The sequence below is a fragment of the Triturus cristatus genome, chromosome 5_1, assembly GCF_964204655.1.
Source record: "Triturus cristatus chromosome 5_1, aTriCri1.1, whole genome shotgun sequence".
In the NCBI taxonomy this organism is placed as follows: domain Eukaryota; kingdom Metazoa; phylum Chordata; class Amphibia; order Caudata; family Salamandridae; genus Triturus; species Triturus cristatus.
Genome location: NC_140587.1, coordinates 780427159 through 780439766, shown reverse-complemented (window position 1 = coordinate 780439766; position 12608 = coordinate 780427159). Strand labels below are relative to the sequence as shown.

General features: G+C 45.1%; 1 protein-coding gene across 2 annotated transcripts in view; it reads left to right on the top strand.

Annotated features, from left to right (window-relative positions):
• Positions 1 to 12608, top strand: part of LOC146831468 (E3 ubiquitin-protein ligase TRIM39-like) — a 121820-nt gene that overhangs the window by 86095 nt on the left and 23117 nt on the right. Inside the window, exon 6 of one of the 2 annotated variants that reach the window (XM_085605787.1) lies at positions 2227 to 2253. The exons of the other annotated variant lie outside the window; for it this stretch is intronic. Within the exon in view, the coding sequence (XP_085461913.1) occupies positions 2227 to 2253 (27 nt within the window). The remainder of the gene's footprint in view (positions 1 to 2226; positions 2254 to 12608) is intronic. 2 annotated transcript variants of the gene reach the window in all.

The window sequence follows — 12608 nt, the reverse complement described above, 5'->3', positions numbered from 1 at the left end:
AGCTTCACGTTTGAAATGCTAATTTTAAGTATAGACATGGGTTGCTACCCTATTGTTGTATATCTTTGAAACACCAATTAAAGTATGTTGGAAAAAAAGGATGCTTTGCTGTGAAGATTGTCTAAAAGGATGCAGCCTAATCTCCTTTGACATCCTTAGCTCTCCGCATGTTGCCCCTACCCCATTTCCCCGTCTGCCATCAGACAATCAGTATTTATGTTTCATTGTCCCTCTGTTGCTCCACCGTGTCTTCCATTTCCTCCGGGAAGAGGAGCCACTTGCAGGATCCCATGTTGAAGTACTGTTCTCCTCAGCCCTCAGGGTGCCGTCTTCCCTCAACAACACCCTGGGTGTCTGTTGATTCCCCAGGAATGTCAGTCCAGGAGTCCCAGTTGTCTTTTGCTGCCCATGCCCTATTTTTTTAACTCTGTACATCGCCAGGAGTCTCCCTTCATGCCGACGCGGCACATTTTCCCAAAGTTCAAGGGATGACTAGAGATCCTCAAGTCGGTCAAAGAAGTGTGTCTTATCCTGTGTCACAACTCAGAGGCGAACTGGGTATAACAGCATGCATGGCAAATTCAGACTGCACAACTTTTGTTTCATGTATATGAAGATCTTTCTATTCTTTTGGACCTTCCTGGTATAGTCAGGATAAATTGCAATCTCATGGTTGTCGTAGTGAATGCTGACTGCCTCTTATGTCCTGGTCTTTGTAGTTGAATATACTTGCTGTGAGAGCCCTGAGAGAAACTTGGGGGGTCTCAGTCTCGACCCTGTGCCCCATGGGAACAGTCCAGACCGAACTGCCAGGCCAGGTGCTCCTTGGACCGGAAACATGCATCCTGGGACCCCAGTTTGGACACAGCCATATGCAAATCAGTCTGGACCCTGTGCCCCATAGCATCATTTGTTTGCTGTAACACTTTTCGACCTAAGTGGGATGGGCCCAGACGTGGGTCCCTTGCTCACTGTTCCACTGGATTCAAGCTTGCCTGGCTGAAGAAGGGCGACATACCCTGAAACCGGTCCCAGGATGCTTGTTTCCGGTCCAGGGAGGACCTGACCTGGCAGTTCGGTCTGGACTGTTCCCATGGGGCACAGGGTCAAGACGGATTTGCATATGGCTGGGTCCAAACTGGGGTGGTGTAGTGGGCAAAAGAACAATGGATGTAACCCAGCTCTTTTGACTGGGGGAGAATGTTTGCATTGTCAGCATTCCGTCCATCATTTGTTTGCTGTAACACTTTTCACCCTAAGTGGGATGGGTATGCCCAATCGTGGGTACCTTGCTCACTGTGCCACTGGATTCAAGCTAGCCTGGCTAAAGAAGGGTGACATACCCTGAAACCGGTCCCAGGATGCTTGTTTCCGCTCCAGGGAGGACCTAGCCTGGCAGTTTGGTCTGAACTGTTCCCATGGGGCACAGGGTCAAGACTAATTTGCATATAGCTGGGTCCAAACTGGGGTGGCGTAGTGGGCAAAAGAACGATGGATTTAACCCAGATCTTTTGACTGGGGGAGAATGTTTGCATTGTCAGCATTCCGTCCATCATTTGTTTGTTGCAACACTGTATAATGTGGGGCAGCGGTGCTCTGCAGGGAATTGTCCGATTGGCCATCATACGCAGGAAGAACGCTCCCTGCACGTCAGGTCATCTGTGTTGAGAAAAAAACTCCCCACTTTGACAGTTCATTTTCACAATACAAAGAAGTTTCCTGAATGTATGATTTAAAATGGTGCCTACTCAAAAATCCAGCAGTGCTCTGAAGGGAGTGCTGCCATGGTAATTGCCCTCATAGCACATAAATCCCTGCCACAAAGATGGAGGGGTCTCTAAATAGGGTAGACAGTCAGCTGCCTGAGTGACAGAAGCCATGGACGTATCCCTTTTGACAGACCTGTCGACTGTCCACCAGGTTCTAAATGTGCCCCTAAGCATGGTCTACTAGGTTATAGTAGGCAGGGCATTTGACATATCAAGCAAGTCTGGTTGTCTTTGTGTATATTTGTGCATGATTTTGATGATCTATTTAGCTATTGTCTAAGATATTATAGTGCAAAAGTTAACACAGACCTGGTGACTGCAGGAAAATGGACCACAGAGACACACACACTGATACCCCTTCCACCTGCCCACCCACTCCAGGTCCCTTCTCAGTTTATATTATGTAATTGTATGCTTCAGAATCATTCTGATGTTTGCTCTTCTTTCTCGGTTTCAGAGTGGCGATGGGCTCGCAGACATGCAGGTAACTAAAAAGGATCTCCTTGTCTAACTAAATCTTGGCACATAACCAGCAAAATCCCACATTTTTGTCCTTGTGCTATGTAATTGTGTGACTAAAAATGATAGCTTGCTACTTTGTGCTTAGTGATAATGCATGTGTTGCTGCAGCAGCCACAATGGGTGTAAAGTCCATTGACACTCATTCATGTGATGTGCAATTAATATGAACCCTGTTGCTTTTCTGCAGAGATTACTAGAAAGAGAATATATACCTTTAGGGGAATCCTTCACTAATGACATTTACATGTAATCTCAGCCTCACATATGTATGGTTATGTATGGGCAAGGATATCTAATAGGTTCATTGAGGCATCATTTTTCAAATTTCATCCAATTTGTGATTATTTTAATCTGATGGCTTTTTTTTATCATTAAAGGTGATGGGGACTGCGTGGCCCTCCTTCCCAAACCTTATTAGGCTTCTGGGGACCCCATCCCCCAGGGCTGTTTTTTTTTTAATTAAATGGCAGGGGTGGTGCTTGGGCCCACTCCTGAGCCTTATTAGGCCCTGGGAACCCCATCCGCTAGGGCAGTTTTCTAAAAACAAAAGTATTAAAGGGGAGTGGGGCCCATGGCCCACCTCTCTGAGCCTTTTAGGCCCTGGGGACCCCATCTCCTAGGGCCATCACTAACATTAGAGGAGAGGGGGGCCATTGCGCCTCCTACCAGAACCTTTTTAGGCCCTGGTGACCTCATCCCCAGGTAAAAAAAAAGGTAAATTAAAGGGGAGATGGGTTGTGTGGTCCCCCTCCCAGAGTCTTGTTAGGCCCTGGAGTCCCATCCTCCAGGGCTATTTTTTTTAACTGAAAGTGGGAGCCCTGTGGTCTTCCTTCATGAGCCATATTATGCCCTGGGAACCACATCCTCCAGGGCTAGTACTAAAATTAAAGGAGAGGGGAGCCCGCCTCCCTGAGTCTTTTCTGGCCCTGAGGACCCCATTGCTCGGGGCGCACTCTAATAAATGTGGGTGCCCACCCAGCCACTCACCATACAGTTGTTCGGGGCTGTGGGGGAGCCCCAGGGCCCCCACGGCCGCCGCCCCCTCCCAGCATGCTGCGGAAGCCGGCATTGCTCCTGCCCGCAGTGAGCAGCTACTAATGCTACTCCCTCTGGGTGGGAGCAATGTTTTGATCTGTTTGAAGCGACGCCACATGGCGGTAGGCCCGCGCTGCCCGCTGGCTCTGGCCTACACTGTGGTCCTGCAGGGCACACAAAACCTGAGCTGTCCGGATCGTCGGGACGGGGCATCATCGCAGGCTGCACACCCGCTCAGCAGCTTAAGGTGCCACTGACTCAGTGTACCCAAAGTCACCGTCCCGTGGCGGGATGCCTGTGCTGGTTTCAATGCTCCGAGTGCCACTAACCCTGTGCAACCCCAGTCAGCGCCACGTGGTGGCAGGCCCGTGCCGGCCACAAGGCCTCGGGTGCCACTAACCCTGTGCAAGCCCAGTCAGCGCCACGTGGCGGTAGCCCCGTGTCGTGCACCAGGCCTCAGATGCCACCAACCCTGTACGCAACAACTCATGGGCCCTTTATGAATGAGAAGCGTGGAGCTTCCGTCATCCTGCTCCGGCTGCCTCCATGGTGCTTGGGTGTAGGTCAGTTTGGGTGAGGGTGTTTTTTCTACTTTTATGGTGATTCTTTCGGCCTGCCCGGTGTGTGTTGCAGGCCTGGCGCTGCTTATTGCTGTTTTCCTCATCGCGCTTTGGCCCATTGCGTGTTTTTCAGTGTTGTGGTTTGTGTTTTTATCTCCGTCGTGGTTGTTGTATCGCAGACTTTGTCCACGGTGTCGGCGGACTATCGCATGGTACCGCCTTGTTGTGAATTCCATGTTGACCCAGGGTTATTTTCCCTCGATGGGCTGTGATATTGAAAGTTGCGTTATGCTACTCTTGCGGTAGTTATCACAAGTTCTTGTGAATATACCCCTCAGTGTTTGCTCCCGCTTGGTGAGAGATTAAAAAATGCTCTCGCCATACGGGAGCAAACATAGGTTTCACCCACCCGTGCCGGTGCAGGCGGGGAAACCACTATGTCCCGAAGGGTGGCTCTCCACGACATAGCTAGTGAGACGGCCCCAATGGAATAAGGTCCCCGGGCCCATTAATGGGTCTGGGAGGGGACTGTGTAACCCTCTTCCCTTAATTAAAGTAATCGGCCCTGGGGGCGTGCTCCCGGGGCCTTTAATGGCTCGGGGGGGGGGGGCGGGCGCCCCCCTACCCATTTCAGTAATATCGGCCCAGGGGTGTGCTCCCCTCCCATTCATTATTGATATTGGCCCCAGGGAATGAGTTCCCCAGGGCCTTTGGGTGCTCAGTAAGGTAGGCTGCACGGCCCCGCATCCCATATATGCAGATCTTGGCTCAAGGTGGGCTCCTCAGGACCTTTAATAGCTGGGGTTGGGAGGGCGGGTGGCACCCTACCCTGTTTTTTATGATTTTGGCCCGGTGGGGCGAGAAGTGGGGTTGGCTTCCTGGGGTCCTCGCGCCACCTCCCCTTATTGTTGTTGTTTTTTCCCAGTCCTGCGGGAGTCCTGCAGGATTGTAGCACTTTTGCCGATATATTTTCCTCTGGGTCCCCCACCCCACCCCCATGGGGCCTAGGGGGGGAGGGCGTTTCTACCCTGACAGCTTAGAAATAGAAGGAGCAATGAACTCCTCCAAGGAACTATAAACAACAGCTAAAAATGATCCAAACTTCCTGACCCTAAGATCCCAAATATTAATCAACAATTCTGTAACAAACTAGCACTTCATTTTCAGGATAAAGTTAAGTCTGTCTATAATTCCTTTCTTAACCTGAGCCAAATGGCTGACTCAGACTCTAGATCTCCGAAAGGCACACACAACATCAGTTCTTTATCTCATTTTGGACCTCTGACTGTTGATAAGATGCAAAGAATACTCATGCAGATCAAATCAGGTCCACCTAAGGACCCATGCCCGGCCAGAACAAATCATTTAGCCCCAGAGGTGATAGCCACTCACCTCATGGCCATTTTTAACAATCTTTTTGAAGCAGGTTTTTTTCCAAAAGATTGGAAGGTAGGGTCTGTTCTGCCATTATTAAAAAAGACTAAATTAGACACTGGTGACCCCAACAACTATCGACCAATAACTCGATTACCGTTTCCTGCCAAACTGGTTGAGAAAATTGTCAATAAGGAACTAACTGAGCATCTTTTTAGAAAAATCCAAGAGTTTGGATTTTACACAGTTCAGTTTTCGAAGTTATCACAGTTCTTAACTGGCGCTGAGGACAGCCACGGAAGAAATTAGGCAAACGATAGACAGTGGAGGAAATCCGTCCCTGATCCTTCTGGAACTATCTGCCGCATTTGATGCGGTCAGCCATGTTCTTTTCATTGATTGCCTTGAATCAATTGGAATCAAAGATAACGCACTCAAGTTCATGACTTCTTTTTTGACAGACCGCATTCAAACAGTCTGCTTAGGTGATTTCACCTCACCAGCTTTTTCATTACCCTGTGAAGGCCCTGGGGGGTCATCCTTGAGCCCCAAGCGTGTTCAATCTTTATGTCACTCCACTTGCAGCTTTAATTAAATCATTTGGTTTTTCTTTGGTTTCATATGCAGATGACAAGCAGATTGTGTCTCCGTCACCAATAATCCTGGATCCACAGCAGCCCAGTTCCACGACTGTATATATCAGTAACCGGATGAGCAGCAATTGCTTGAAATTAAACTCCTCAAAAATGGAGGTCCTGCTGTTTGGCGATAACCCTTCTTTCTGGTCAAACAAATGGTGGCCCCAGGAACTGGGGAGTCTGCCTAACCCCAGGGAAAAAGCAATAAACCGTGGGGTTATTATTGATACTTAAGTTATCTTATGAAGGACAAATAAATCACATCCCTTCTTCGTGTTTCCTCATTCTGAAAACCTTAAGGAAAGTATTACCTTTCATTCCACCAAGCCTGCAAAAGAGGGTAGTCACAACTCTGATTTCGTCCAAAGTAGACTATGGCAATGCACTTTTTTATCAACATTCAGAAACGGTTTTTACATAAGTTACAAACACTACAGAATGCTGCAGATAGGCTATTGCTGGGCATTCCAAAACATACATTTGTCTCTCAAGCACTCATTCAACTACACGGTCTCCCTATTGATAAATGTATACAGTTTAAGGCACTCTGCATTGCCTTCAGGGCAGAAGCCTTCAGGGCACAACATGCTGTCGGCCCAGACTACTTTATACAGCGTTTTCAAATATATATTCCAGCGTGCTCACTGCTCTCATCCACAAGTGGAAACCTGGTAATCCCCAGATTTAAGAAAGCCAACTGTGGTGGAAGAGGCTTCGTTTTATGCACATCGAGATTATGGAAATCACTTCCGGTAGAACTAAAAGTCAAGACAAACTTACTAGAGTTCAGGAAAATCTAAAAACCTGTCTTTTTTCCAAATAATTCTGCCATTTTCTGGATCTTCAGAGCCTATCAGGTTCTGCTTAGCGCCTAGATACCCCCGGGTGATTGTCGCTTTTTATAAATTCTGTTTTCTTTTCTATTACTTTTTTTTTCCCCCTTCAGGATAAGGGGCTAAGTCTCTGAGTCCTGTAGTGGCCGCCAGCAGCATTTTTCTGATGATGTTGCTGGCAGCCAATTAGAGCGCTCACTCCCACAAATGTCTGACTCCTATAGGAAAGAGATGGTCCAAAGGAAATAAAGCTGTCTGGGCAAATCAGAACGCTTTATTTTAAACTGACGCTCACGCAAGACTCTCTTGAGCCTCTCACGGACCCTACCGTTCAGATATACAATTATTTTTTTATCTTAATTTAATAAAAAAAAAAATACTATCCGAATTTACCTCAACTCACAAAGGGCACAATTTGTGGACCAAGAACTAGCTTCCTGCCAAATTTGGTGTAATCCTTTCCCACAGATTTTGCTGTAGCTCTCTCTGAAGAAGTCTGTGGAGAATGCATGAGGATTTTGGGACCCTTTTTTTTCCTTGGCCAAAGTTAATAGGTTAATAGCTACACAAAAAATGCTTATCCTTTGGAACAGCTGTCCTAGCTATAACTACTCAGTGGCCACCGCCATATATATATCAACCATCCACAGAAACAACTGAAGAGATGGCACTCTGGGACGAGTAGTGCTTCATTAATTTTAATGGCAGTACCACAAAAACAGGTTATGCATTGTTAACAGTGAAGTAACAGAAAGTGATAACAGACTCTCACATTTGCCACATAATTACTATACATGTCACAATCAAAGCAAAACAGACAGTGTAGATAACTAATATACAGAAAATAATGTTTTATCTTCCACACTTACAATATAATTATCCTGAAACCTATGATGGTACGACATATATATGCAAATCCTGCCCATGTGGGCTAATGCTTAATGTTGCCGTCACCTCAAACAGGCAATGTACAAAACGTATAAAAAAATAAACCTATATATGAAAGGATGATAGTATTTAATCCTTTACCACTACAATATAACTATCCTAGAACATGTCACCAGTGAGATGTAAATACTTATCCTGCCTAAGAGGGCTAATGTATGCTCTATTTGAATGCTCTGCAAGTGCCAGATCTTTCTCGACTATATAATACCAGTCAACTAGCCCAAAAGATAAATTAGCGTACTTGTGCTTTCTTCAATGCCAAATATTTAACTTGATGTGTATATCTGCATCTTGATCTTTTCCATATCTGTGAAATTTTGTACAAAACAAGAAAACACAGATAGACATATAGATTCCCTGAACTCTTCTTTCAGGTTGTGCAGGAGACTAATAGGACCCTGTTGTGGGACGGGAGGCACCCCAGGACTGCTTTTTTCACTCTGATGTGCTGCCCATACGAGGGAGTTAATTCCCTACCCCATCTCAAACTATATTTTTGGGTGGCACAACTGCTGGTGATTAACAAATGGGTTTTTGCAGAGCAACAAGATGCCAGTCTTTATGGCGGACTGCGGGTTTTGCCACAACAAGTTTACCTGAGGGCACTTTATAGTCGAGAAAAAGCCCATAGCCGTCAAAACCCCACGGCCCTAGAGATCCAGATAAGGTAGGACGTAATGAAGGCAATGGGATGGAAGGCGTAAACTGCCCTAGAAATGGGACTTGGACGTATTGTCCGGTCAGAAAAATCTAGATGGCTTCTGGCAGTTGGACCTGATTGGAATCTCCAAGATGGGGGATCTCTGGGGGAAGGAGGGCATGCTGTCCTTTGAGGAACTCCAGGCGCAGTATGAGCTAGTGAAGTTCCAGAGATCTAGATACTTGCAGGTGCGACACGCTCTAACTAGCCGCACTACATAACTGGAAGACATGGCGGAAGAAACCCCACTTAAATACAATCTATTAAAGGACAATCTATTAAAGGCCTCACCACGCCGACATGCAATCTCACAAATTTGCACAACACTGACCCGGAACTGTTTAAAGTCCATGGACAGGTTAAAAGAAAAGTGGGAACAGGCCTTGGGTGTCATTGAGGAGTCGGACTAGGAGGAAGCATACAGATACCTGAGGGAGGTGGCAAACAGAGCCAGTTTTCACTTAATACAGCTCAAGATGCTTACTAGGGCATATTACACAAGGACCAGACTTTATTAAATGGGTAGACTCCTCAATAATAGCTGCCTGCGTGGGTGTAACCAGAAAGGGACATTGATGCACAATCTGTGGGAGTGTCCCAGTTTGGGGACCTTTTGGCTTACCATCCATGGCTACATGGAGAGGGCGGCAGGACAATCGATTGAGCTACCACCCGTGTGTATGCCTAGGACTGTGGGGAGAGCAGATGTTGCTTTGGCATTCCGTCCTGTTTAGCAATACAGCATTATTGGTGGCCAGGAGGGACATTACATTGCAATGGGGAAGCGAGTCGACACTCCAGACAACCCAAGAGCTGTAATATGGATTGGTGTCTGCCAGCAGAGAGAACTGTTTTTTTCAATAATATTTATATACATTTTTTCCAATCCAACTTACAGCAGTATATGAATCAGGGTAGGGGCGACAGCTCATATACAATATCACAATTATTTGACAACAACATTGTTCCCCCCCAGGATTTTTCAAACATATTTTACATTACATAGCTGTGTTAAATCATAAGATCAAACTGAATCCAACTAAAGTGGTGTGCCTGTCCAATGATTAAGCATTATATATGTGGTACCACGATCTGCTCCGCTTGTTAAAAGTGCAATCTGCAAGGTAAATGTGCTGTTATAAACTCCGATGATGGGGAGGTTGGAGGGGAGCGGGGGGGGGGGGCTGCTCAATGTAGCCTCCATACAGTGACCACGGCATGATGGGGCAGGGCCTAAGTGAGAAGGTAACTGAGTTCATGAGTTAGGTGTGCGTGCACTTAACTAAGCACTTCCCTCAATAGAGCGCCTGGATGTGAGTACCGAGGGTCCTAGATGTGCCCTCAGGCTATAATGGTGAACCTACTAATTTGTTACAGATTAGTGCGTGTTGCACGAAGACTGGATTCTATGGTGGTCAAATATTGCTGCCATTCCATAGGTTGTACCCTAGGCGTTGGTCGTGGGCCTGGGATGCCTGTATGTCGTGCTCGGCCACCAGGGCCCGGCGAAGGGCTATCAGCCAGACCTGGGTGGAAGAGCCCTCCGACGATTTCCAGGCCATAGCAAGTGCATGTTTAGCCAATACCAGCGCCAAGTCCAGGAACTTATTAAGGTTTTTGCGACGTGCATTGCGTTTTGTAATGCCGAGCAAGTAATGTGCACCCTGGGCTGGAAGTGGGTTTCCCATTGCTGCTGTTAGTATTTCTAAGACATTTCCCCGTAATGGCGTGATGTGAGGGAATGTCCAAACCATATGTAAAAAGTTGTTGGCATCTAGGACATATGTCTATAGATGTTGGGTACATACGTGCCAGTTTGTTCAGAGTTAGATATTGTGCGGAGTTAGATATGTATGGTGTAGATAGTTTAATTGGGCACATTTTAATCTGGCATTTGTGGATATTACCTGTTTGTCAGTGACTTAGCAGAGAGGACTGTTTATCAAGCATAAGGATGCCCAAAGAAATTCGACAAGATATGTGGTCCATGGAGGGGGTATGAGAACAGGAGATAGAACTGTGAATGCTCTGCTGATCACCCTAGGGAAACACTGCCCAGAGGGATGGCCCTGGCCTATCAAAGTAAAGGTTTCATCAAACCCGATTAATCACTGGCTACTGTCAATCCGGAGGTAAGATCCCTGACAATAGCATTCCACTGAAATGCCCAAGTTATAAGTAGAGAGTTTACATATGATGATTTGCTGTGTAACTTTAAAAAAAAAAAAAAAAGATATTATTATAATCATTACAACAAAAAATTAAAACAAATTTCTCTTTGGAAGCAGAATTATATGTAATACACATATTCTTATATCCCTTCAAAAATATTGGAGGCAGAATTATATTTAATACACATATTCTTATATCCCTTCACGAATATCTGCTGCAACATTTCATAATACAGATGCTAATTATTCCACTAATAGAGTTCTCCTTTTACTTTCCTAAGTGGACCGCTTGCTCTTCACTCATGGTCTACCCCTTTGGCTCTAAGGTGGTGAGTTCTATTATGTATTTTGATTTGAATCTACAAAGAGCCAGCTCTGTTATACCCTCTTACATGTGGCAATATGCAGTCAATAGCATAATACTGTAAGAGCCTGGTATCGCCATAATGTAGTTTGTGAAAGGACCTTGCCACTGGATAACTTGTATCTTTGTTCCAAATAGCTCTAATATGTTCTAGAATATGTTTATGTACTGGGAAGATGGTGCTTTCCACATAGTTCTTATGGCAAGGGCAACTCAAAATGTAAGCCACATAGCTCAATTTCCATGTCAAAGCTTTGGTAATTTTCCTTTCTTTCCCCGTAAGTACTTCCTTATACATCTTACACGATATTCCTATTTTACAGGCTTTACATTTCTGACATTTATAGAAACATTTGGGTCCTTACTATGTAACTGTGTTACCTTTTATAGAGAAATGATTAGTTGTTAATTTGCAGCTCAATGATGTAGTCCTCCAGAAAGTGACACTACGTTTACTGGCTAACTTCAATTTTATTACTAGATCTAGCCGTGGGAATTTCCAAATGCTTGTTAAAGATTCCATGTTTTTCCTTATGTTGCTTACTAAATGTCGTAATGAAACGTGATTTTGCCCTTTTCTCTTTTAAACTGTTACTCTAATTGTAATCTTCCCTCTTCCGATTTGAATCCTAATTGAACCTGCTGTAATGTTCTATCTTCATACCTCTAGGCCCTGAATCTAGTGAGCATTACCTTCTGCTCTTTCTTAAATACCTCAACGGTAATATAGTTTGGTTGTCATAGGGGATACTCTTCATCAGTGCTGCTGGGTGTGCACTACTTAATGCAGTATGCTATTCCCTGCTGTTTCTTTTCTGTACAATGAGGTCACTAGGGCATTATCTGATATAAATAACTTCTCATCCAGGTAATCAACTGTTAGGTCATTGATCGTGCCTGTAAGAGTAATATTAAGATTATTCACACTCAGGACCTCAATTAATTCCTTTGCCAGATCTGAGAACCATTCCAATTTATGAAGAAGTCCTATCATAGCCATAACATCACATATTCTATATACCCACTCAGAGGCTCACTCCAGGCCACCACCCCATGAATACATTTGCATAACTGGGGGCGAAGCAGGTGCCCATCGCAGTTCTCTGCAGTTGGCTGTAAAGTTGGGAATTGGTCATCCTTTGGTGTTACTTTGTCCAAAACACTGTTTTAGGACCTATTTCTTTTGATTCTCTCTTTCGCCCTCTAGTATTTCCTTCCTGTAGGAATAATCTAAATGAATGTGTGCTAACACTCCGCTACTATCAATAGATATTCTACTAAGAACCTCTGTTTACCCTTTGGACAATAGCTGGACTTGAAGACGAAATCCAAACTGGAACTAACTCAAATACCCTGAAAATTCTACTGCGAATACCACAACTTTGCAGATACTGACTCACTAACCTGAAAACATTATTTCACTTAAAAACAACAGCATCTTAGCTCATGAGTGATCACCTGAAGAGAAAATCAATACCTCACTCAGGAACCTAAAGTGCTTCACACTCTTGAGCTACTAACAACAAAATAATACCCAGCTCTAGAGTGCTAGAAATCAACAGAGAACCTACAGCATGCCAGACCTCCAATACAATGACCAGCAATTGACTTCCCGAACAAGAGCAAGTTGCTAATAACACAATTGGTGCTGAGTCCAGAACGAAATGACAATAATGTAAGTAACTTTAACATTT